Genomic DNA, 27,413 nt, shown 5'->3' on the forward strand with positions numbered 1-27,413 from the left:
GACTCTTTGTATTCTTGGTTCTCTTTTCAAGCGTTTGGGTGGTGCAAGTCTGCACTCTACCTAGTCTTGAGATTTGTTAAGGCGTCCATATTTTTATAAAAATGTCTTGGCAAGCCTATGTAGACAACCAAATCTGCGCTCAAGTCTCATGTAGACTAGCTGCGATAGCTGGTCTACAAGATGGAGCAATATGGGCCAAATTTGAGAAAGACTCGAGCGTTCCGCCGGTAAGTCGCGTGCATGGTCTTTAACCCTAACTATACATTTACCAATTGATGCATTATGGTATCTGTCCATTTATAGTAATCGAAAAGAACTAGATGCATTTTTCGTATCTTTCCTGTTTAATGAAAATTGTTTCCTAATCTGTGTATTTATTCAATGACACCTTAGAATTGTGCCGTATTTTTAAATGGGTTTCTCTTAATTTGTGGGCACAGTGTGGGTATTTAAATTCCGAACTTTTACAGCATTTGCTTGTTGTTGCTCTGTTTTAGCAGTCTGTGATTGAATATTTTATTTTTTGAAAAGCATGTCAACTTAAACGTGTTTTGCATCCAGTTTAGCAATAATATAAAATCTTTTGAAGCCCGAAATACTGAAATTTATTTATAAGAAAGTTGACAATTTTCTTACTTTCTTGATTATGCTTATTGCAGCGAAAATTACACCAGGCTACACACGTGGCAGAAATTTTGAGTCCCGGCTTACCGTTTTTTAAAGACATGAAATTTTAAAATGTCAAACGTTCCATTGAAATTTCTGAAAGTGCTGTCTTTTAGCAACTGTGTCATACATACACCTTATATGGTCAACGTTTTCAATTCCAGCGTATTATTTTGAACTGCCTTTTAATGAGTCTTAAATAATCAATGCAAGTATTGAATTATTCAGATAGTCCAGTCTAAATAATCATTTTTAATTAATATAACAAATTGTATACATAAAAAGTAGTCGAAAACTTTGTACTGCATAGTGAATAAAATATGACAACGTATATAAAGTACAAATTCAGAATGAAAAAAGGTTAAAGAACTAGCAAACAGCTGTTTCGGCACTCTAAAATACAAGTGCCATCATCAGTGCAATTAAAAACGAAGAACGGGTTGAACCTGTCTTCGTTTTTAATTGCACTAATGATGGCACTTGTATTTTAGAGTGCCGAAACAGCTGTTTGCTGGTTTTTTAACCTTTTTCATTCTGAATTTGTACTTTATATACGTTGTCATATTTTATTCACCATAACAAATTGTAGTTTATGTTTATATATTTGAGAGAATTTTCTCTACAAATAAATTCTAGTTGCATTCTCCAAGTAATGTGTTCTTACAATAAAATATCGATTTGTATATTTATGTATCAACTTGTTCAATTCACGGCTTAAGGATGCTATTGGGGCATTCCAAGGTATTTTTGACATTATGTAGAGTCCGTAACATGACCTTTTTTTGCCATAACTTTTTAATTTACCATTTGATTTGCAAATTATTTTATTTTGAGCTGGTGTATTGGTAAGAAGAGATTTAAATAAAATAATATGATAGTCAAACAGTAAATTAAAAAGTTATGGCAAAAAAGGTCGCGTTATGGACTCTACATAAATGTCAAAAATACCGTGGAATGCTCCTATTGCAAGTTGAATTTTGTTGTAAGTCAGAATGGTGTCGGATCTCCCCCCGCCCTCCCAAATACATTTCACTATTCAAAACTACCTCCCTTGTCCATCTTCCTCAAAGTCTTTATGTTGAGTTCAAATGAAACTAATGCAGAAATGGGTGAATTTCCGCCCTCCCACAATTTGTCATATGAAGCAAGGGTTCTGGCTTGCTCCCCCCTAGATCTGACAGTTTGGATAAGTTAACATTTTAATGTTTGCATTTTTCCCTTTCAAGTTTGAATAGACATGTTAGTTTTATAGTTATGGCTTCATTCATTTTGCATCTGCTGGAAAATATAAGAAACCTGTACTGTTCGAAAGAATATAAACCACTAATGTAAAGCTTTAGGTTGAGCCAGGTTGTTAAGACTTTAAAGTGATTCTGCCTTAGAGTGTTCTTCCCAATAAAAAATACAGCCCCATGACTGAGGGAGCCCAAGGGGGGGGGGAGATACAGTAGGACCCCAGTTTTATGTTGTCAGTTTCATAATGATTTCCCGCTTCTGATGCAATTTTCTGCTGATTCTTGATGAAGGCTGTGCCGATAATGTTAAGATCCCGGATTTTTGGTTTTTTCAAAATTATTTTTCATTCACAAGACTTTTCTTTTTTTTCTTATTTTTTTTTTTTCCAAGATGAAATTATTTTATAGCTGTTTTAAGCAGCTCTAGATTCTTTTTTTTTCTGTCTAATAATTGTCCTTTGTCTGGGAGAAGGATTTCATGTGACAGTTCTATCAGGCATCATGACAATTGAGGACTAGAGCAGCCGAAACTGATCTTGAAGATTTTCCAGGAGATGGTTACTCATTTGTAGTCGCATCATATCAAGAATTCGTTCGATATCAGATTTACTACCTATTTTTGATAATGAAGATTAAGAAGAAATAATCAAGGGTGTCCCTACAGTGGATCCAGAGATTCTCAGCATAAAAATTCTAAAATTATTTTTATTTATGAATTCCAAGTAAGAAGCAAATCATTGGTCCGACAGAAAACTTAGGGATTCTACTGTAGGCTGTAATGACACACAGTTGCTATAATTTAACTTTTTGCCATAGTGCCTTTAGAGAGCAAGCTTGATGTCTGATTTTTTTCTAAGATGGAGAAAAATAGGAAATAATTATATTCGTCTCAAACCCAGGTTTGATTCTCGGGTTAGGCACGGTCGCCTTTGCTCTCATCCCTTTAGTAGGTTGGCAAAATGAATACCATGTGTGCTTGGGATCTAAACCCTTGGGGTTCAGAGTTGATTGACCACCTAACCGGAACTCTGGCTTGTCCCCGGAACACTAGTCTCGTAAACTGAGATGCGCGTAGTAGGTCATGGTCCACATTGGCTGTTGTAACACAGTTTAGTTTTATTGTAAAAATAATATAAATAAAATATAAATTTGTTTAAAACCATCTTTTCTTTTGGTAAATCCTCCAAAATTGCAAGGTAAGTTCCCATATAATATTTCAAATTATAGCACTGCTTATGTGTGTCATGGGTGCAAGATCTTCCGTCTCAGGACGGATTTCCGTCTTGGACAAAATTTCCGAGACGGAGGTCGGGATGGAAAGAAATTCGATGACTATCCTTCAGTTTTTACTATAAAAAAAAAAATTGAGCGTTTGAAAAATATGTTTTAATTACTGGACCTTTCCATAACCACGAATTTACATCGACATTCTCTCTATTTTCCGCCATGGGCTTGATTTGTTTGCAATGTGCTTTTGGAGGAGTGGTGTTTAGACTGATGCTGTTTGACTTTTATTAGGAGCTCTGTTATTGCCAATTCACTGCATTGCAGACCGTGGAGTTGCTTGCTATTCTTGTTATTTTTTTTTTAATTGATCGCCTTTTCCCTTTATTTTTCACTTGCAATTTTCGATCATCCTTTCGTTTTTTTTCTCATTTGCGGTTTTTTTTTAACTTTACACGCATAGATGAAAATTATGTGCCCTCTTAAAGTGTCTTAGAGTTGAATTTGAATTACCGGTTGAGAGTGATTGCTGACGGGATGAAATGTTTACGGCACGCCAAAGGGTGTTCACCCCCATACCAGGTAAAACGGGAACTATCGGGAATTTTGAAGATTTTAATGAGAATGGGAATTCTGGAAAGAATCGTAGGCAAATTTCAAGCTGGTTTGAAACACCGATTGGCGTCTGTTCTTGAATCTTTGACATATTTCTGGTAAAATATTCTAAAACTTTAAGAATCACTAAATTCCAATGACTTTCAATCTAACACTCGCTACAATGGAAATAAGGGGGGAGAAAGGAAACGACAAAAATAAAGGCAGCACGAGTTTGCGAAGAAACGCTGCTAGTCTTAAAAACATTAATCTAGGCAATCTTTGGTGAATTTATGAGAGATGATTTCGGTGTTCTAAACTAAAAATGCTTTGTAGCTGATGCATTAATAACTGTTTGAGGCTATACTAAAATGACTTAAGAGAAAGGGTATTTGGAACACTCTCCCGAAAAGTGAATGTAATTGAAGTGTTAAAACTTTTAGGCTGTTTTTGGCAATGTCAAGAGGGGGTTGGGGATGCTCTCTTTAGGCGAAAATTTCGAAACTAGAGTCTAAAAAGCGCAACTTTAGACCATCTTTAATGAACATAGACGGTAAGTTCAGTAAATTACCGCCCAATAGCCAGGGTTAAAGCAGAACTTTGGAACTCTTGGCTTCTTTAAGAGGTTTCTCCATCTCCAGCTCAGTCACTTTCCTATGCCCGGTTGATAAGTGCTAATAAGCACGAAACTGCAGTCCTCGGCTGGAAATGACGGAGCTGGCGGTGTATTTAATAGAGGGTAAGGTTCGGAGTCTCTCTCCCCCTTCAAAGCTGAAATACTCAGAACTCTGCTTTAGGTAATCTTTGGGGGACTTAAGAAGAGGGAATTCGAAGACTTCCTCTCGATAAATTTTAGAAAATGAATTCTAAAAACTTCGGTGATGAAAAGGGGGAACCACAAATTTAAGTCAAATTTAGTAAACTTAGGAGAAAGAGTTCCGGGGGGGGGTCTCTCTCCCCCAAAAATTTCTTTATGTTGAAGTATTGAAATGCTATTTTGGCTATTTTTTAGAGAGTAAAGAATTAGGAAAATCGGGTCTTTCTCGAAACATTTTCGAAATTAAAGTCTTAAAACTTTGGGTTGTCTTTGGCAATGTGGGGAGGAGAGTTGCTCTTCAATAGAAAAAGAAATCTTAAACACAAACTTACACCGCCTTTAATGTGCCTGCTTCACACAAAGAGGGGGGGGAGGGTATTCCGCCGAAAATTATAGTTTCTGAAGTTTTAAGAATTCTGTTTTGAGCTATCTTTAGATGACTTAAGTTGGGAGGAAGTCGGAAGCTTTTTTCAAAAAGTTTCCGAAATTAAAATATTGAAATTTGAGGCTGTCATTAGTCATGTATATAGGTAAAGGGTGTACTATTAATTGAAAAAATTTAGAAACTGAAGCCTTAAAAACTCAAGTTAAGAACATATGTGGTAAACTTAGAGGGAGGGTTTCGGGAGTTCTCTTTCGAAAATTTTTCGATGCTGAAATATTTAAAACGGTACTTTAGGCTGTATTTGAGTGCCTTTTGAGGGCCATGATTCGGGAGCCCTCCCTTGGGTCAGGATTCAGTTCCCCTATTGCTCTTTTAATTAATGAGTATTGGATAGTGTTCCTCGTTTAAAAATATATCTACTTCACTGAAGCTGTTTTTATTGCTAATTTTAACACTTGTTATCATATAAAAGAATTCTTTTACAAATAAAGACTAGGGGAGGGGAGGGGGAGTGAATGGTGACAGTTCATCAATCGCCTATCGCATCAATTTTGGGTAGACTTTCCGATCAGAACTGATTTATGTTGCAAAAGTGAAAAACTTATGTCCCAAGCGACTTTAATGCTGCAAGAAAAAGGTTTACGATCGGCAAAAAACTAATGGTCTGGAGCCCCAAACGCGTTTACCCCCCTAACATCATCCAACATCGTCTAAAATTGCGTTTTTGGAACTTCAATTTCGAAATTTAAAAAACGTTCTGGGAGAGAGCCCCCAGCCCCCCCTCCCCATTATTGTTGGTTTTTAGGTTTTTGGAAAGACGATATCAAAACGCTTAAATATTACAATTTGAACTAAGTCCATGTTGTAAGAAAAATCAAAAGCGAAAAATTCAAAGTTAACGCAGTTTCCAAAACTGCCGCAGTCAAAATCTACAACATTTATGCTCGTAAATTTCCCCCTAAACATGCATGGGGGGGGGGGGGCTCAAAATATTTTCCGTCTTGAACGCATCACCAAACTTGCACCTATGATGTATGTGTCCTCCATATTTTTTCAGAGATAACATCACTATATTAAAATTTAAAATCATGTTTTCATTAAAACAAATAATGGTCATACAGAATATTTGTCATTTTTCAAATTTGGTAAGATTTTAAGGTCGTCAAACCTACCTTTTTCATTTGAAATAAGAGATAACATAAAGTGAGATTTTATATTTTGAATAACTATTAAATAAATTTTTACAGAATAGGAAGTTTATTGTGTTTTCCCAGTCTGTTTCAAATTGAATTGGGGAATTAAACTTTTCAGGAAAATGCTCAATTTGAAATCTTTTGATTTTTACATTCTAGGTGACGCAGCAAGAATTAAAAGTAATTGCAGATACCATGCGATCCAATCCTGGCTCTTTCACAGAAGCTGGCATTCATCTTGGAGGGGATAAATACTTTTGCCTATCTGCTGAAAATTCTTTAATTAGAGGTCGAAAAGGAAGTTCTGCGCTATGTATTGTTGCCACTAACACATGTAAGTTTCCAAGACAGATTTATGATTTTAGTAATAACCGAAGATCTAAGCATGCTATCCAAAAAAGAATTGATATTTTAACTATGCATATTAAACTATAGGCATCAAAAGATGTGGGTAACCTCCCGAAAACAAATTATTGGTTCAGGGTTCTTTGAAATTGTTGTTCAAGATTACAAAGACTCTATTTTGTTTCAAGTCTGAAAATGAAAAAAAAAATATATTTTGCTTTACATAAACTCTATTTTATCTAACAATTACATTTGGAAATTTTCTTTTGAAATATTTTAAGCAGATTTGTAATCTAAATGGGACTAAAAATACCAATTGGCACCATTGAACAAACATAATTATTAGTTTATTGTCTGAGTGGATAATATACACGCGCGGAGTGTATCAATACTTTTGCTGTAAATATGTGCATAGCCTAAAAACTTAATGTTTAATATTGATATTAATTGATTATCTTAAAAATAGGTGGATAAATTATTGAAAAAAAACCTTTTGCTCTTAGTACTAAAGCTGAAAACTAGGAAATTTGGTTAGTAGCCAGTGGCTGGTAAACTGTTTTATTAGTGACCACTTTGTAAAGTTAGTAGCCACTTTTTAAAACTGAAACTGTTTCAAATTTTTTATTAATGAAAAAAAGTATCATCAGAATATCGCTCATACACAAAAAAGGTGGCATAACCAAAATACATAAACTTTTACAGAAAAGACTAAAAAAAAATCCTTTTAGTACAGTGCAAAACAAGGAAAAAGTTCGGTTTTAGAGCACTAGTAAATCATTTTGCAAACCATAGAAATTTTTATGATTTTCTTGTTGTAAGCAACATCTAAATCTATTATATATTTCTAATTGAACCCCAAAAAATATGCTTTGAGTTGTTACTTTTTTGTGCATAAGCGATTAAACATTGTTTTCTGTAACCTGCCAACTAATTCATGAGCACATCTTAGATGTATGCAAAATGCTTTTAGTTTTTAAATATGACTGGTAAAAGACATTAAAAATCTTGCACGACATGTTTCTCTTTATTTCAAATCTTAAGAGAAATGAGTTTGTTAAACATTCACATTTCATAAACTTGATAACAATGAATCTAAGATATTGAGAACAAAATGTATAAAATGAAATTGTTCATACTTGTAGCGTCGCACTAGAGTATCATTAACTGGTATTTGTTGAATAAGATTGATGATTTAAAATTTTCATTAGCTCATTCCCTTATTCTCCTATCCATTTGTGCAAAATTATTAGTATTATCCACAGGCAGCCTATAATACGCAAGTCTTAAAATCTGCTTGAAGAAGAAAAAACTTCGTATAATTTGCGGCAGAGAAAAAATCTGCGGATAATATGGTGTAAAAATAAAGTTTCAATTTAACATATCATTTGAACAACTTCACTAAAAACGTGAAAAGGTAATTTACTTTGAAAGCATAATCAAAATTATTCTGAAATATTACCTAAAATATAATTTCTTCTTGAAATCATGATTGTAGTATGCTAATTTCTTGAAAAACAGTCAAAACAAAGGAACAAACGATCTAAACTTGTGCAAATGGCCTTCTTAATTCATTCAATTCTTGTTTATTTTACCTTACCTGAATTGTTCAAGAGGAACATTCAAGCGATGTAAAGTAACCAACATGCAGGCAGCGAGAAGAAACATGAAAGCTTTGCAAAATAAACATACAGTCTCTATTAGGTGTGAATCCTGTAAATATTGAAGTTCAATGTGTTGGTGTTCAGAAAAAAAAATTGCGGATGGAATGATCCGCGGCAGTGTATAATCTGCACATCATGAACTCAGGGGTCTGTCCAGGATTTTTCACAGGGTCCATTTTTTGTGAAAAATCAAATAATTTTGTGAAAAATCAAATATTTTTGAAAAATCAAATTTTGCAAAATTTTTTTTTGCAAAAACGAAAGTTTAGACTCTTGAGATGGTGGAAACTGCATCATTGACACTTAAAGTTGAGTGTTTTCCCTCTTTTCTGTTGAGAATATCATTCTTTAGTGCTTTTCTAGTATTTGGGGGGGGGGGGGGAGAGGCATCGCTCACTGGGGAGATGGGCACCCCTCAAGTATCAATATTGATCTACCATTCTACATCATGTTAAATTACACTAGAAATGTTATTTGTATAGTATTTAAAACATCTGTAAGAAAAAAATTCAGTCAGGGGTTCAGCATTTAAATTTTTAACCCAAGACACTGTTTAAGAGCATAGTTTCGTTTAAAACTTATAAATTCCGTGATTTTTACAAAAATAAAAAAATATTTTATTTGTTTACTTCTTAACTAAGCGTACTAAACATCGAAAATGCGAAAAATCCGATTCCCATAGCGGATGCAAAGAGATTGCAATCCTCAAAGTGAAGGCATCAAAAGAATAAAAACGGCTTGTAAAATAAATATTTTGGATAAAATTATTTTAGAATTGCATTTTAGAGCCCTATGATAAACATATCGTATCTGGACACAGTTGAAGCAAAAATAATAATAAATAAATAAAATAAAAAATAAACGATCGATTCAGCATTTTAATTATTGACGCGTAAAATAAAATGAAATTCCGCCTTAAAAACCTGAAATAAGCTTTGTTACAAAAATAAAGAACCCTTTTCATTTATTTGCATCCTAATAATGCGAAGTTAGCTAGAAAAAAGAATGAAATATGATTCTCATATCGAATGTAAAAAGATTTCGTTTTTCAAAATGTAGGCATCTATGGAAAAAAAACGGTAAATAAGAGTTTATTTTAAGTTAATTATCCTTTTTAGCATTGAAAAATCAAACCCATATAACTTTCTCCCAAAATAACAGTTTAACATCGCACCGCTAGACACAGACGCTACAGATGCTACGTGGTGATTAGTTTGAATTTGGTAACCCTATCTGAAGTGATCACATCTCCCCCTACTACCCTTTGAAGTTCTAAGTTCATTTCGCTGTATATTATTGATTATTAAATCATGAGTGGGGAGAAAAGTGCTTACTACTCCTATTCAGAGAATGTTGACGCTTTTTCAAAGAAGTTTACAACAACACCCCCGCTGCATAAAACAAACAAGCAAAATTATAAACCAAACTGACTTTCAGCTGTTAATTTCTTTCAAAGAAACCAACAACATGCATTATATTTATTTGGCCATAGTAATTATTTATGGTTGCAGGAGCATCAAAAAAGTGCCGATTTTTTTTTTCTTTTGCGAAATTAGCTGATTTTGTATAAGTTGATTCCTCTAATTTAACTTTAAAAAAGATTCCAACCATTATCGTTTTTATACAGGAAATATGCTGTATTATTTTAATCTGAGATTTGCTCTTTCAATAAACAATTTGTGAAAGATCAGTTTTTGTTTATCAGAATTTTGTGAAGGGTCCGTTTTGGTTGATCGGATTTTTGTGAAGGGTCCGTTAACGGACCCAAATTTGCTCTGGCCAGACCCCTCGAACTTCGCATTTTTTAACAGATAATCTGTGGATTATATATAGGAAAATACAGTAGTGCATTTCAAATAACAATAAAATTAAAATATTTAACATCAATAATTAAACATAGGCATACAGAAAGCTTTCGCCATATCAAGTCAGGTGTGGCACGTGCAGGGTTCAAAGTGCAAAAACTGTGCACTGCTGAATTTCTCCCTCTAGGGATGGGGGAAAAGAAATACATCAGGATAGCTTGGAACAGGGGGAGGGGAATGTGGATATATTGGGAATGCAAGTAGTGACTAAGCAAGAGTAGCAAGTAATTGCCACGTGGCGACCAGTGGTGAGTAGCAGCCGTTAATTTCCAGCTTTATTATATACATGATTAAAATATAAAAGCATTGTATAATAAAAATTTTGCTTATTTATAATGTTTTTCATACTTTCTGATGGTTTAGAGCTTTGTGCACAGACTTAATATTTTTTATGTTATGGTATCTTGTAGTGTATTAGGGTATCACTTGCAAGTTCACCAGCAGGTGTTTTGTCTCTATCGCCGACTATTTTGATGGGGTACTTGAAAGTACATTAGAGAATAAAATTTCTTTAAAAACAATGTTTAATTATAAATCCCTAAGAAAAAAGTTAAGTTTTTTTTTCTAACCTTAATATGGACAGTTCTCAAAAGATGGGAGCAAACACAGACCTCAACTTTGAAGCTTCAGCATCAAATAACTTTCATTTTAATCAACTCAAAATTTTTTGACTTAAATTAAAATATTGTATAGAGAAAAGAATTGACAAATTATGAAAAAATGCTTTACAAATACCCTTAAATATTTTCTTTGCCAAAAGGCACAATTTTTTGGACATTCAAAATGTTAACTGAGCAGATGTACCATCAAAAGATTTTTTAATTATTTCTATGTTTCAAAAAATAAAGGTATGAATCTCAACCTGAATAATTTTTTGATAATATTTTCCACAAATTAAAAAAGTAAAGACATATTACAGTCGAACCTTGTTAAACCGCCAACCTTAGACACGGGCCAAAATTTGATGAAACTAGAGGGTGGCGGCTTAACGAGGTTCCCCTATCCTTCATAAATGCAGACCCCGAAGAGTTCCTATTTTTCCTACTTTTTAGAGCTCTCTCCTTATTTTTCTACTTTTTCCTTTTTTTCCTACTTTTTCTTTCTTTAGTATAGCACTTCTAATTATGCATTGATTCTTATTTTTATAATACCGCACTGATAATTTTCCACATGTTTCAATTTTAAAAAGTAAAAGAAACAAGTGGATCCTGAGCTTTTTATTGATTGACCTCAGTAATTTCTAGAAGGAATGCCGCGGCATCTGCGTGTTTAAAAGCTAAATTTAGGTAAGCGACTCTTTTGCCGTTGCGGCGTTTATGACTTTTTTTATCGTCCCGACTTCAGTCCTACTGTTTTAATGAAACAAAGAAATAGATACTGGCACATTCTAATGCAATTATATATTATTTACCAGTCAATTAGAAGGTTTAATTAATGTAAACGGCCGAATTTCCTATGCGCCAATTTTTTGTATGGTTGATTACAAGTGAAATGGAGCTCTATTTAAACAGATGGGCAATGTAAAACCTTAAAAGGAATATAAGGAAGCAAAAAAGGAAACCTGTACGCTGTACATATTTTATTGATTTTATTATAAGATAAAAGCGACAGATAACAAATTCGCAAAAACGGAGCACTTCAAAAATAAGTGAAAATGAAAACAACGTGTATAAAGTACAAATAAAGTAGTATAAGAGTTGAACTCTTTTATACTACTTTATTTGTACTTTATACACATTGTTGTCATTTTTACTCATTCCATAGTACAAAGTTTTCGACTGCTTTTTTACACTTCAAAAATAATCGAGGAAACTAACTTCTTAATACATAAATATGATTATTGTTCATTCTAAATTGTAAACATGATTATAAAATTTTATTTTCTTTCCTTGCAACGAGTATTTGCTTTAAAAAAAAGCAAAATCTAGATGGGCAAAACGTTCCCGATTTTTGGAGAAAAATCGAGAATCAATTTAAATGCGAGATTTCGTTTTTATTTCTTCACATTTTTAAAAGTTGGGATAGAGCCCCAAGCTTGATTAGTACAGTGTTGCCAGATGGTCAAATCCAGATTTCTTCAATTCCCTCCCAACTTTTCCCCAAAAAGCGATGTTTTCTATCAAAATTCCCCAAATACAAAAATTATTTTGTCACTATTTTTATAAAATGAATACTTTCTCTGATATTTTTGTCTCTTAAAATCCCCCCCCCGCCCGAAATTCCCAACTTTTTTTCTTCCCATTTTCGCTTTTTTTTCTTTTATCTTATCTTTAAAAGCTGAAAGTCTATCTCTCTCAGGATCTCTGTGTAGACAGTTCGACTGTTTTTCATGAAATTTGGCAAAGAATCAGTTTGTAGCATAGGGGTGTGCATCTTTAAGCGATTTTTCAAAAATTCGATTTTGTCCTTTTTTTATTCTAATTTTAAAAACATTTTCCCGAGCAAAATCATCATAAGATGGACGATTAACTACCAAGTTATCATAATGTGGAACCGTAACATGTGCAAGCCAGTTGGCGAGAAATTCATCATGCATTATTTGTAAATATACAGGGGAACCAAAATACCTTTTTAATTTTTGACTACGGGCAAAGCCACTATAGTCATGAATACAAGCGCCTGACCGAGAGATAAGAAATAGCCAAAAAAAAATTTTCTACTCACTTTACTACTCTGCTTCTGTATGTGCATTTTAACTATGATTTTTGTATATATTTATCAAAGAACATTCTTCATACACTTATTTTTGCCTGTTTCACGTATCAACTAGTTACTCACGCAAAACTATTAATGAAATTTCCGTAGCATAATATTCCACGTAATACGAAATGCGAATTCCATGAAGTTGAGCAAAGCTAAACCAACGCTGTTTGAATGTAACTACCAGATGTCAAGACGCAAATTTAATCACAATTTTTTTCCCCATGTTTTCTCCAAGAAAATTTTTCCCCAAAGAATTCCCCTCAAAACCCATTTCCCCAAAATTTTCCCAGAGAGCACTAGATTTCCCCAAAATGGAGAAATTTCTCCCAATCTGGCACAACTGGATTTGTATTAAAACTGGCCCGTCATTTTGATGTTTCCCCCCTAGGGATGGCTAGCGAAGGATGTATACTGAATGCAAATTTTATTGACCACACTGATCCCATAAATGACGTGCCTGAAACAAAAATTTATGTTGAATGCTAAAAATACATAATATAATAATAGTTTACTTATTTAGTTATTTATTTCGTTTTAATTATTTAATCATTAATTTTGAGTCCTTTATTAAAAAAAAAATATTTTAGCTCTGCATTTTCAGTCTTTTTCCTTATTTTTCAAATTCAAACATCTGCCCCTGTTTATGTAAGAATGCATGTCAGCTGCTGATTATTTTTAACTAAAACTAGTTTAATATTTGCTTTGCTTTTTAGATCATAGGTTATGACAAATAGGAGCTGAAAATGTTAGTATTTTCAAATGATAAATGGATGCTCTCGAAGAAGTGTTTTTGTTTTTGACAAAACAAATCTTTAACAAAAATGATTTTATTGCACCCAAAATTTTTGTTTTAAATTAATTTTTTACGATCATTATATAATATCTTATTCTTTAACCCTTAAAATTTTTTATTACTGTTTTGTTGAAAGGTGTTTCTTTGCTTGGATTTTATTTTCATACCAATGGGAACCTGCACAGCTTTGCCCGTAGTAGAAAATTAAAAGGTCATTTGGTTTGCTTGTATATTTACAAGTAATGGACGGTGAATTTCCCGCCAATTTGCTATGTTAATTTGGTTGTCCATATTATGGTTCCATGTTATAACTTGGTAATTTATTCATCCATGTTATGATAATTTTGCTCGGGAAAATGTTCTTAAAATTTGAGTAGAAAAACAAAATCAAATTTTCGAAAAATCGCTTCTAGGTGCACACCCCCATGCAATGAACTAATTCTGTGCCAAATTTCATGAAAATCGGCCGAATGGTTTAGGCGCTATGCGCGTCACAGAGATCCTGACAGATATCCAGAAATCTAGACAAAGAGACTTTAAACATTATTATTAGTAAAGATTTTTGTTATCAATATCTTTGTTTCTTCCACTTTATTCTTACTGATGAGGTCAGCTTGTTTCTTTCGTTTTGTCTTTGAGACTCGGTCTTTCATTACATCTGTTTAATACTTTGAAAATGCTGTTAATTTTTTTTGGGAGTTTTAAATCAAAAATACTGTTGGTATATTTTACATTAGAAACAAAATTTATGCTCGATTTGTTTCTTTTTTACGTGTGTAGTCCTCTCTTCCTATTTTTTCCTACTTTTTTAAGTGATATTTTTCCTACTTTTCCTATTTTGATTCCTTATTTCCTACTTTTTCTACAAAAAAACCACTTCGGGGTCTGTAAATACATGGTTTTAAGAAAATATAGTTAAAATATGTATTTTCCTTCCCAATTGATCTTTGAATCATAATAGAAAATGGATGCTAAGGTAATAAATAAAACAAACAAATATTTAAATGGATAAACTTGCCAGCATGAACCAGTTTAATATTTCAAAAAATAACCATCTAAAGTGCTTTGCTTTTTTGGCGGGTATATAATTCGTCCACATTTTTCTCAAGATGGAGTACATTGTTAATCATTTCTCGGTTGATTTTTTTAGTTTTGTTCAAAGTAGAGTAAGCTTTTTGTTGTAATCCTGTGCTTCCCCGGTGATTTTTGATTCAGATTCCTCTTCATCATAATCAAATTTGCTGTGGTCTGATGCTTCGGGAGCTTAAGAAAATTAACTATTTCATCTGTCAACATTTCAAATTTTGGCTCCTCATGGTTAATATTTAAAAATTAATCAACGTTAATTTCAAGGCTAAGCACCTCATTCGCTTCTTGAAATGTTTCATTAAAAGCTGTAATTGCAGGGTCTTAAAATCTATTGGTCAACATTTGCATCGGCTCTTATCAATCCGGTATGTTTCCAGCAGTTTTAGATTGTGTCCTCACTTACACAGCCCCAGGCTTTTTTTACAAAGTAAATTGCATCTTTGAATGTAACATCGCATTTACAGTTTTCATTTATATCCTCCGCTGTTTTCTTTACCAAAAACCGTCTGTAACGGGCCTTAAAAGATTTGATGCCAGCATCCATTGGTTGCAGAATTTCTGTGGTGTTCGGTGGCAAAAATTCTATTCTCACATTGGACAGTTTTTTAAATTTGTGGCATGATGCATTGTCGAATTAGCAGCACATTTCTTTTTGCATTTTCATCTCATTGTTAAAAACCTTCACCCAGTCAATAAATTCAACTTCATTCATCCATTCCTTTTTATTGAAAAATGTCTGTTCAAAATATTAGAAATTCAAACAAGTATATTTTATTTTATTTTCCATCGTCCACTTAATCCTTTAGACATTTAGTTTTCTACGGACTTGAACACTATAAATGGTCTTCATTTTTTTTTCGCTGCTATTAAATGTTAAGGAGCATTTTTAGGTCTTGCAAAAGACCTAGCTATGTCTGTGTAGCAGAGATGTATTCTATGCCTAATCACTGTCAGTTGCCAGGTTTATTGCGTAAAATAATCTGCAAATGATAACTGATTTAAGATATTAAAAAAAAACATTATTTCAATATTTGTTTCTAAAAAAAACAGATATCCCCTGCAGGACAAGGTTTCCGCTATTGTCGCATTTTTTGCAAAATGCGAAAATACTATCAAGATTGCGAAAGGCACTTTCGCCTTTTTGCCCTAATATAATAAAAACGAGGGAAAAGATGCATAATCCAGGAGAGGAAGTAAGTATGGCAATATTGAACTTAATCTTAGTTATAAATCATAGCTAACACGTATAAACTACTATTAAGTTCAATAATATTTCATCTTAATGGGCATTGTCCCCCCTCCCCTCACTGCAATAATTTCATTATGCACACTGCAATAATTAATCACTGCATTATTGGGTGTTTTATTTTGCTCCCTCAGTACTAAGAACAATTCTGAATTTTTCATTTCAAATTTTTAAAAAATATTACCAGTTGTGCATTTATTTCTTTAAAGATGTCAAGGCTGAATTTTAGCATTTTGCTGAACTCTTTTCTCCAATTTTCACTTTTGCTAAAGAATTTTTAAACTCTGTTTAAACCCTACTGTAGAACATCAATGAAAAACTAATCCTAGGACGGTGGTTTTTTTAGGAAAAGGCCTTTATTGTTGAACTATTTTAATACATTAACATGTAGAACTATTTTAAAACAAGACTATAAAACATGATTGGACACCATTTGTATCAAGCTTCTAATATTTTCTATATTTTAGAAGATAATTAAAAGAAAGTTTTTAACTTCTTAAAAAAAGAAATCTAGATTCTTGCCATAAAAATTTCTGTGCAGTTTTTCTCAGTATTCAAAATAGTCTGTAGTATCTTGTCCATGGAAGATTAGATACATTTTTATGAAATCATTCAGAAAAAATAAGCTCTTTTTGACATGTGTGTAGTTATTGATACTTTTAAAATGTACCATGAGTTTTGGGTCTGAAGTGTATGTAAATAAAGTTAAGGATTGGTGCTATGTATCTATTATAGCAAAGCCTATTTTCTAAGAATATTTTAGATTCAAGATGGAATTTTCCATTCCAAGATATTTAACTTTGATTTCTAATCTGTAGATGAATATATCGTTGCATTAGGATGTGAAAAAAAGTTGTTTTCTTGGATTATTAAAACTAATTGTTCATACATATTTAGCAAACTAAAATTCATCGGAAAATTTAATTTTAAAAATATTTCCTGTTACATAAGATAATTTTGTTAAATAGTTGAAAAATAAGTTTAATAAAAAATAGTTTAAATTATATTTTTCAGCCCGATTTCTAGTTTTTGCTCACTTTAAGGGATAAAAATTTATGTAGCTTGATGTAGTCGATGATTTCTTGTGTAATTTTCTGCAATGAAAATTTCAGGTCTTCTAGTTGCTGCAACAACTGATGGTTTCCCTCCTGGACAGCTCAATACAGTTGTTGAAAAATTAGGAGATTATCTTCGATCCAATAATTATTAGGTTAGTAGATTTTTCTACACTTTAACAAGATATTTATTTTTAACTTCCGAGATTGAAATACAATCACAAAGTATTGAATTTTAATTTATCTTGTAGTAAAGTACGCCTTCCATAAAGTATTGGGTATTACTGTAATGTAATACTCAAGATTCACACTAAAGCTCATAGGCAAATGGGGTTCAAAACATAACTTGCTGCTCCAGTAACATAGCTAAATTTATTACATTTTGGAGTTTGCATACATATTATGAGAAAAGCATTGTTACGAATCTATATACATAAATGACTACTTCTGTAAGTGTATGTCCGGAGTAAGCTTCAAAGCTGCTTGACCGATTTTAACCTTTTTTTTTTTCACTATAGATAGCTACATTATTAGGAAGAAACACAGGCTATAATTTGTCTAAAAAACTTAATTTAAAGAACAGGGTTCATACGCTCCTTCAAAACTCCTCCAATACTCCTTCATCTAGGAAAATTTTTTGAAGGGCCCTTCAAACTCCTTCATTTTGGCTTTAACTCCTTCAAAACTCCTTTTTAAAATGCTTCGATCGACAACTTAACGTCGCGTCAGGGACGAAGGTTTAAGGAAGATTTTGATGTAGTAATTTCATATAATTTTTTTCATAAGGATGTGATTCACAAATTGATCATAGAAGTAGTAAAAGTTGAAGGTGAAAGTATTAGATGACTAAGACATTTCATGTGTGAAGTAAAACATGCTTAAATGGTGCTTGGCTATTTTTCAAGTTTCATGGTTATTGCTTTGCCCTTCCTGAAACCCTCAGCAGCAAAAGTCAGTTTGTCTAATTATTATTTAAAAATACATAAGTAGATGTATAATATTAAGTGATTGTGTTAAAAAAGCAATTATTTAGTAAATTGCAGTTATGATATTACAAAAAGAGGCATCCACAAGTGATGTCATGACTTAAGGGGAAGACAGGTTCATGAAATAGTGATGATGAGGGAGGGGGGGGGGTGGAAGAGAAAGTGACCTTACAGTTATAACAATATGTTCAAAAAAATATGGCGTGTGACAAAAGGGGGAGTAAGGTGACACTTTGACAAAGGGGAAGGAGGTCAAATATGTTGAAAAAGTTAGACATCATTTTAAAGACGGCCCATCAGTGCTCCTTCGAAACTCCTCCAAAAGTCCTTAATTTTTTTTTTCTGAAATTTAGTACGAATTGTGAGATATTACGGTAAATGATAAATTTCATGTAATTTCCCCATTAAATGATTAAATATAAAACCTATTGTTACAAAAACTCATTGCCTTAAAACAGCAATATTAATAATAATCATAATAAATTTAGAATCAAGGCTTCTCTGCAGCAAGCATAAAATGTATATAGCTTTCTTAGGATTTTTGTCCTTATCTATGCCATAATCTATAACTGTGCTAAAAAGATAATTGATTTTGGCAACAGTTAGAAAATAGAAAGTGTTTAGTCTAAAATTACACAGGCTTGAAAAATTTGGATCAAGAAGAGCTGATTTTATGGTAATGAGTGACTTTCATTCCATTAGATGAGCTAATTTCAAATATGATATCCATTTTTTCTCAATCACATAAGATGTTTTCACCAATTGGGCTTTAACATATTGGACGAACAGCCTATTTTCTACTTATTTCAGAAACATTTTAGACAAAAATGTTAATCATTTTATGGTCACCAAAAGCATTGTTTCAAGTTTTTAATGCTTAGTGTGAAATAAGTTTTTTAGACTTTGATACCAAACTATCCGACCCCAACTAAAACTACAGACTCCTGTTATATATAATATCAAATTGCTGACTCTGATGGTGGGGGAACTGTACCATTTTAAGACGTTATTGAAATGCAGTGGAATCCAGAATTTACATAGTTTCATTCGTTATCCTGCTTCAAAGCCTAATCAAAATCATATTTCCTCTGCAAGACTCGACTTTTTTTGAGAGAGAAATTAGTTTTTCAGCTGTTTGATTCCATTCTGTCATTTTTCTGTTCTTTCTTATTGTCTTTATTATCAAGGCATAAGAACTCTAAAATTTTTATTTGGCAAATACAAATAAAGGAATATTTGTAAAAAAAAAAAATTGCTAGTGAAGAACTTGTTAATATGAAATTGTATGTAAAATCAAATAACGATTACAGAATTTTCTTTTTTTCCATTGGGGGAAAGTGGCTATTTTAAAATATGCTTAGATTTTTACTCTCTCCCTGGATTTTATGGTTCCTGCTCGATGCAATTTTCATCGCTAGTTGGACCAAGTATGTTAAATTGGGATTCCACTGTACAGCATACAATTGCAATGCAATGTCTCTTCATCATCCTTAAAAATTATCGAAAATATCTTAACGTAATCCTTAAAGTATAGATCGATATTTTGTGACGTTAATTATTTCTTAAAACTGTTACGAGCATAGAAACTAATCTCTTATTGTTATAATTCTAAGGTGATACTTTGAAACTATTCTATTTAAAACTAAAAATTTTTCTTTACGATATTCAATGTTTATCATACAGTGAAATCTCGTTACGATGAATGCCAAAAAATGAAATATCTGTTTCGGTGAAATAAGTTTTTGGTCCCGATTTATTTGCCATTTGTGCTTAAGTTAAATAACAAAAAAAAATTGAAGTTCGTTGTAACAGAATTTCAGTTTATTTAAGCTTTAAATTTAGTAAACTCAAATGAACCAGCTATTCAAATGTAACATTACCTTCCCAAGAAATTATGATCTTTTCCTCATAAAAAAATCTGAGAAGAGCCTCTCTTTCTCAAAGTTCATACATTATTCCCTGGTTAATGAAATTCTTCATTGTAATTCACTTCAAAGTAAATGTTATTGTGCTTATTTTTATTTCCTTTTTTAGCTAGTTTTATTCTTGTTATTCATTCGAAAAAAATGTCTTATTTCGCTAATTCAGTAGTTCTCAAGCTTAGTAAAAGAATTTCAAGGGAAGTGCTAATGTTTCTTAAATCAAATGACGAAGTGAAACTAGGTATAATCTGCTCAGTTTCGTGATCAAATGCAACTATTTTCAAAACTAATGACAATTTTTTGAAGTTTTCAGCTCCGTTTTCATCTACACATCTCTGAATCTTTATTTTCAACATTAGCATAGGTAATGTTAAAGCAGAGCAAGGCACTGAAAATAAACTGTCGCCTTGTCCCAGTTGCAACTAAATATTCAAAGTCTTATCAAAAACAATGGCAGCTCGACCATCCTTGTTATAAAAGTGACTGGTTTTGCATGATAACTTCACCTAGCTCCTGTATTACCTCAAATTATGTATTTAGTTTGTCTTTTATTTTAAGTTTTCTAATGGGGGGGGGTAATACTGTAACATATGGATTTTCATTCAATAATAGACTTCAGTTATCCTAACTTAAATACTTGAATTTCTCTTTTCCGATTGTACTACTTATATTGACCTTGTGCAGAGGTTTGGAGGGGAGAGGGGGCATGATCTTGGGTCAATGTTCAACGGGACTGCAGACTTAGAAAAATTGAGAACCCCAAGCTTCCTCAGCTTCTGAAAATTTCACTCTGTTTCCAGAAAATTTTACTAGTCCACTATCGCCCTTGCCTTCTCTCTTTGTTACGGTCAGGGTTCATACTCTATTTGGATGGAAAAATTCCATGACTTTTTCATGACTTCAATTAAAATTTTCATGACCTCGTTACTCGAAGAGACTAGCACTATTTAATCTCAAACTTGATAATTTTTCGAAATGAGCATTAGCAAAACCTCGACATGAATGCCACAGCCTCATTGAAGCACTTACTCTTAATGGGAAAAATATAGGTGTACACTTAAAAAACTAAACTATTTTTATTTGTCTTCATCATATAAATTTAAGTAAAAATGCAGTGAAATGAATATGATGATGCTTAAATATCTGATATTTTATTTATAAACAGGCAGAATGATATTGAATGGGACAAAGGTTGAATGAGTCAGCATTAAGTTTCATTAAATTTGCTTCAAAAGTTGCCTTTTAGTCTCAACAGTGCATTTAATCATCCACGTTACTTGACAGTTTTGGTTCTTTAAATAGTAGGGGGGCATACTACATTCCGTGGGAAATTTCGTGAGGAAATTGTGAGACCAGTTTTAATAGATTCCTAATGGTCTGTGTAACTATGCCTCACTGGGTGTTTTGCTTGAATTTGTGTCAGACGGCCTATATGACGTCATCAATCCAAGATGGCGGCTTTAATGAGTTTTTGCAATTATGAGTAAATTTTTGGGTATTTTGTGATATTTTTCTGGTGAATTTACTTGATTAATATTCTATTCATCTTATTATAAATTAAAAACAAAATATTTATTTTTTTTGTTTAACTCATTATTAAATAAATTCTGAAATCTTTTTTCACTTTGGCTCTCAGAATTAGCTATTTTAAAAGTACCTCGGGTGAACTTTCGCAGTAAAAAATACTTTTAATTTTCAGGCTGAGATCACTAGACATTAGTACAGTCGAGCCTCGTTAATTCGAACACGATTATAACAAACTACTGCTAAAGCGAACTACATTTGCGATCCCCGTCCTTCTGTTGAAAATCACTTAACACACCTAACACTATTGTTTTTCGGATAAAATGAGCTACTGTTGAGACAAATTCACTTTGAAGGACCCTTTGAGTTCGTTTTAACGAGGTTCGACTGTATAATCGTTTGACAGAATTCTACTAACCTGTATACCTCCTAAATTCTTTGACCGGATATGAATATCGTACATTTGGTGCTCTTAAGGAATTTGTAGGAAGAGTAGAAGAGAAAGCTTCTGCGTAGAGAAAGTATCGTTTGTCGGTTGGTTGGTGAATAGTCTGATAATCTTCAAGTACGGTTATTTTTTTCCTTAACTTATCACTGCTATTTTATTCACGATGTCTTCTCTCCCAGAAACTCATAAGTTTTTTTGCCTCCATCTTCTAAAAAAGCAAGGCTACAAATTAATTATTAACTATGTATTTTTTGTCAGATTAAGAAGTGCCCATTAGTTAAACCCATTGGTTATGATAAAGTGTTAGAATGTATCAAGAAGAGAGTAGAATGGAAGACAAAGAGTATATACATTACTTGCTGAACGATTAACGAATGTGACCGTAGAAGAATTGAAAAATTAAAACCGCATCATTGCATGCAGGATGCTAAGAGAAGTGCACTCATAAAGCAATCATGGACAGAAGTATGAGATTTCACGAAATGGATAAGAATAAACTATATTGTTCTACTTCCATTAATGAAGACAATGTTGTAAGCTACACACGAGATCCAAAATTGTTGTTGGCAACAAAAATAAGTGGTTTTTCTGCCTCGGAAAAGGCGGTGTAAGAAAACCATTGGTGGCGATAAAAACAGATCCTGCAGGTCAGCAATTAAAAAAAGCCACTGAAATTTCCAAAAATGAAACTTTCAAAATTAAACTCAGTGACTGTGCAGATCCAGGAGACCCTCATGCAAAGAACATATTACACCATAAATATTGCTGGGCAAAACATGTATTTAATGTTTTACGAAAAAATTGCGATCCTGATGTAGTAACAAAGTCGCAAGACATTATTTCTAATAAAGCAACAGACGTAGAATTCCTGTGTGCATTAAATGATTTTCTTGTTCAGGGAAATTTTACTACAATAGCAGACCTTGAAATGAATTATCAGTCAATTGCAAATAAAATTTAAGAAAAAATAAAACGCAAAAAGAAATTAAAAATCTCATTCAAGAAGAAATTGATGACCCTATATTTAGTAATCCAAAAAGTGTATATGAGTCGCAACGCGTATCTTTAAAGGAAACTGCAGATATTACCCTAATGCAGAAGATTATTTTATAGACATTGGAAAAAACATGGAAACTATCTTTGAAGCGGCAAACATTTTACGCAAAGCAGTTTTATCTGATAAGAAATGGACATTTACAGGATCTTTTGAACAGAATCGGATAGTTGATGCTGTTCCAATCGAAGTTGATCAGTTTTTTAAATCGTGCTGCAAAGGAAAATTCGAAATTAATTCTATTTCTGAGGTGCAGGACAATATCGTGCTGAATAAAGCTAAAAGATTGTCACACATATTCATATATAAAAATGCTGCCTCCGTACCAAGCTTCGAAAGAAACTGTTCATCGACACGCCTAGATATGCCTTTGCAAGTTGGTGTTGGCCTTACTCTGTTACTGGAAGCAAATACATAATTGATTTTTTACATAAACTAGGTGTTTTGATTGATTATGCTAAAGTTCTAAGTTTGGAAACATAGATAGCAAATGGGTTAATAAGACGCATGGATGATAGTGACGGGATGTATATTCCTCCTGATTTGAAAAAGGCAAGATTTTTATTTTGTGCTGCAGATAATATTGATTTCCTTGAAGACACATCTTATGGGAAAGGTACTTTGCATGGCATTGTAATGGTACTTCATCAACAGAAAGACTCAAGACAAATTCCACTTTCTCTTACCATACCTTCAGCATCCCGTTCCCTTTCGACATTACCTCAGTCCCTGACTGAAATAACGTCCTATAAAATTGCAAAGACAAGCAAGTCCAAATGTTCAGCATATGGGGAAGCATTAAAGGATAAGAAAACACAAAGAGATATTAAAGGCATTATGACAGCTTTAGGACCAGAAAAAAACTGAAGGAATATTACGACTCCATGCTCTATCAAGATGTGATACAACAGGTTCACTTGCTAAGAAGGGAAACAACCATCTTTTTGAAAAATTTATAAGACGGCTGACAAAAATAATCTTGATGCCGCGAGTCATCTGGGGTCAACCGAAGAATTTAGTGCAAATGATAAAGTTGCTATTGGAGAATTTATTTGCTCCTTGTATATGCCACTGACCAAGATTTCAGATATTGGAAAACTGTTGGTTCATGTTTTCCAAGAAGTAGGCTCAAAATGAAATTTTGCCTCCTACAAGAGCATCTTTGTCCCCATATATTTTAAGAGCGCATTATCATGTACTAGAGTGCCATCTTGCTGACCAGCAGCACCCGGATTCACCTTCACCTTTAGACTTCGGATGGGAAAAGAAAGACAGCTTCTATGCTTCAGTTATGTGTACTTCCTTGTGCACATGAATCAATCTTGAAATTGGTTTGATGCAGCTGCGTAAAGGGCAAATGCATTGTTTCATGCAAATGCAAATCTTAAAACATTGCATGTACTGAACTTTGTGTGTGGAGATGATGAGGACTTATGTAAAAAGCACAGCAAACAAAGCGATATTGATGACCCTTTAAGTAAGACCTGTTTGCTTACTTTTAAATCTGTATTTTTGAATTGAAATCAGAGTTTAAATAATTTGTTCATTATTTAGAGTACAAAAAAATGGAAATAATAAAATTGTCATTGCTTCTGATATTAAGAAATGGAAGTTGTAAATTTTTCCACATTAAAAAAAATGCTTCTTATAACCAAAAACAAGTGTATACAAATAATTTTACAGGTTTTTTGCAATAATAAATTTGATTTTTATCATACAAGCTTTCTAAAATATTTTTAACTGCTCTTGTTTACTAATAAGTTCATAAAATCTGTATCGAAAATCAAAAATGACAAAATAAATAATTTATTTTATAGATAATTTGTTTTTAAATTTGAAATATAATAAATTAAATTTTAAATATATAAAAGTTGAAAACATTTCATATGCCTTAAAAATGAGTCAAAACCAAAAATTTTCATCGATATCTAGTGCAGCCGCCATCTTGGATTAATGACGTCACACAGGCCATCTGACACAAATTCAAGCAAAGCACCCTGTGAGGCATAGTTATATAGGCCATAAGGAATGCATTAGGATTGGTCTCGCAATTTTCTCACGAAATTTCCCACGGATCTTTTACCCTAAGTATGCAACTGAACTAAAAGCCACATGTTTGATTCCCGACATAGAATGTAGCAGTTGACCGCATGGATTAGTTTTGCGGACCATATGTTGGGCACTACTGTTTTAAAGTATTAGAATTTCTCTTTCTGTATTCTATTGCCTGACTAAAGATCTTTATTTTCTAAAACCTTCAACAAATTAAGATAAACTCTGATAAGTTTAATAATCAAGTTCTTACGAGTGATGGAATCAAACTCTGATGCAATTGAATTTCTTTCTTTTTTTTGAGCGGGGGTGGCAAAACTACGAACGTGAAATTTTGCTACTGCAGAATGTGAAACATAAGAAGTGTTGAAAATAACAGTAAATTCAAAATAAGTGATGTCCAAGCAGTAAAATCACATCGCAAAAAAGGCGCGGCTGCGACAGAAATGGATGCAATGAGATTTCAAAATTTTGATTTGATATTGGGATCGTTCAATGTTTTACTTTTAACAGCTTTTATGAGCTATTATACTCTTAAATCACTCAAGATTTCTAATGTTCCTTTAGTTACTGTTACTTTCTCCTTGTCCAAGACATTTTTCCATGACTTTCAATAAAAATTTCAATTTTCCATGACTTTTCCAGGTCTGAAATTCGCTTATTTTTTTCCATGACTTTCCAGGATTTCCATGACTTGTACGAACTCTGTATAGTGTTACTCTTCACCTTACCCCCTCTGCCTCTTTTCGTAAATCATGTTATCCAAGCATATATGTGTGATGTCACACTTGTTTGTGACAGGAAGGCGAGCAGGATAACGTGTAATTTTAACTGTCTCATAGTTTTGGACAATTCCTTATCCCTCTTAAAACTATAATTTGTATTTTTAGTATTTTGGTTGACTGTATAATGATTAATCTTATTTTTCTCTCTGGCAGGTTGATCGCCATTCACCCCCTTTATGTGTGAAAGAAATCTTCCACTTCTGTGAAGACTTCCAGCTTGTGGCATTATTTTTGCGTGCTGTCCGAGGGGGGGAGCCGGAGCCCTCCCCCTCCCCTCCTCGGAACCGACCGGAACTCCACCCATGATCTTGGATTATAACTCAAATTTCTGAAACAATAACTTTTCCATTTTTGTACTTAATTCTTTTATATCTCTTACTACCACCTCTACTTCTCGCAGAAGGAGCTAGTCACAAACTTCGTTTCGACTGTAGTGGAGGAGTGCGAAGGAAAATATCAGTTTTTATTTTTTTTTTCTTGGAATTCTGTGAAATCCAATTTTGATGGGGGGTGAAAAGCAGGTAACCTTTGATAGTGAATTGTGCTATTGTTTTTTCAAAAGTAATTAGTGTTAGAAAGAAAACATTGAAAAAAAAAATCATACCTGTTTAGTAAATATATTTGCATTGCTAATATGAAAATCAATGTTCGTGTTAGTGTTTGATGCTGTATTTTATAGGTTTTGTCATGCATGTAGGTTTTCATATACCAATTGATTCAAGATTTTTTATTATTTCAAAGTGTTTTATAAAATGTTGATTTGAAATTGTATATTAAATTATATTTAACTTTTATATTCTGAAGATTCTTTACATTTCAGAAAAATGATAGAAATTTTTACTGGACTCTCTATTTAGTATTTAACATTCCAATTTTACTAAGTTCTCAGCATGAATCCATTCAGTCTCGGTGCATTTTGATTAAGAAACCCCTCGACCTGCTTTTGTAAAATCAGTGTAAACACTGGGTTCCCAAATAAAGATGTCATTCCAAGTCTTTGGCTGATTTTATTAGTTTTTCCTCTAGGTAAGGGCACTGGGGATTGACACAGCATATTGGGTTTTGAATATTTTGAGAAATAAAAGGCTCATTTGCATAGAAACTATAAATGACAGGCCAGATTAACTCATTTTCAGAAATTTTGCATAGATTAGTTCCCTGGTTAAATCGTTACGCAGAAAGTACTAGAAGCTTCTCGAGCAGTCATAAAGCTTAACATGTAGAAGCAGTTGACATTTCTGCTAAAGTAACTTATAAAATGCCAGCTTTAATGAAGGTAATCAAAGTTCAAATCAGTTTAACTGACAGTTGAATCTGTTTAAAAAAGCAGAAAATAAAAGATCTTGTCTCTGATCTTGAAATGGTATGGTTTATTTACTTTAAAAAGTACTAATTAATTACGGACTTACAGAGTAGCACTTTGGCAGAGTACTCGGCCTTTCACTACTCGGCCGAGTACCAATTACAGGGTTGCCACGCACCTGGAAAACATAGAATTGTGAGCGAAAATGAATCTCCCAAAATGGTCAGGGAAAGTCGCAAATTTCTGAAAATTCCTTCTCAATTTTTTTATCTGATGGGTGAAACTTGCATAAAAATGGAAGTGCAGTAAATGTCGCATTCTAGATTAGCGAGTTTTCCCGACAGTTAAGGGGAAGAAAAGTCAAGCTCGTTTTTAAGTACTAAATTTAAAGCTACAAAAAATAAAATCAATCCATACGAAAATTATAAAATTCTGATTTATATCATTACATTTTTTCTTTGGAAAAAA

At 32.9% G+C, this 27,413-nt stretch overlaps 1 protein-coding gene across 1 annotated transcript; it reads left to right on the forward strand.

Moving 5' to 3' along the window:
* On the forward strand, positions 1–26,436 carry LOC129220239 (uncharacterized). Its single transcript, XM_054854606.1, has 4 exons — positions 1–227; positions 6,274–6,448; positions 16,929–17,026; positions 25,796–26,436. Exons 1-3 carry the CDS (start codon positions 102–104, stop codon positions 17,024–17,026), a joined length of 399 nt encoding a protein of 132 aa, XP_054710581.1. The 5' UTR covers positions 1–101; the 3' UTR covers positions 25,796–26,436.
* The last annotated feature ends 977 nt before the right edge of the window (positions 26,437–27,413 follow it).

This window comes from Uloborus diversus, chromosome 4 (genome assembly GCF_026930045.1).
Source record: "Uloborus diversus isolate 005 chromosome 4, Udiv.v.3.1, whole genome shotgun sequence".
Taxonomy (NCBI): domain Eukaryota; kingdom Metazoa; phylum Arthropoda; class Arachnida; order Araneae; family Uloboridae; genus Uloborus; species Uloborus diversus.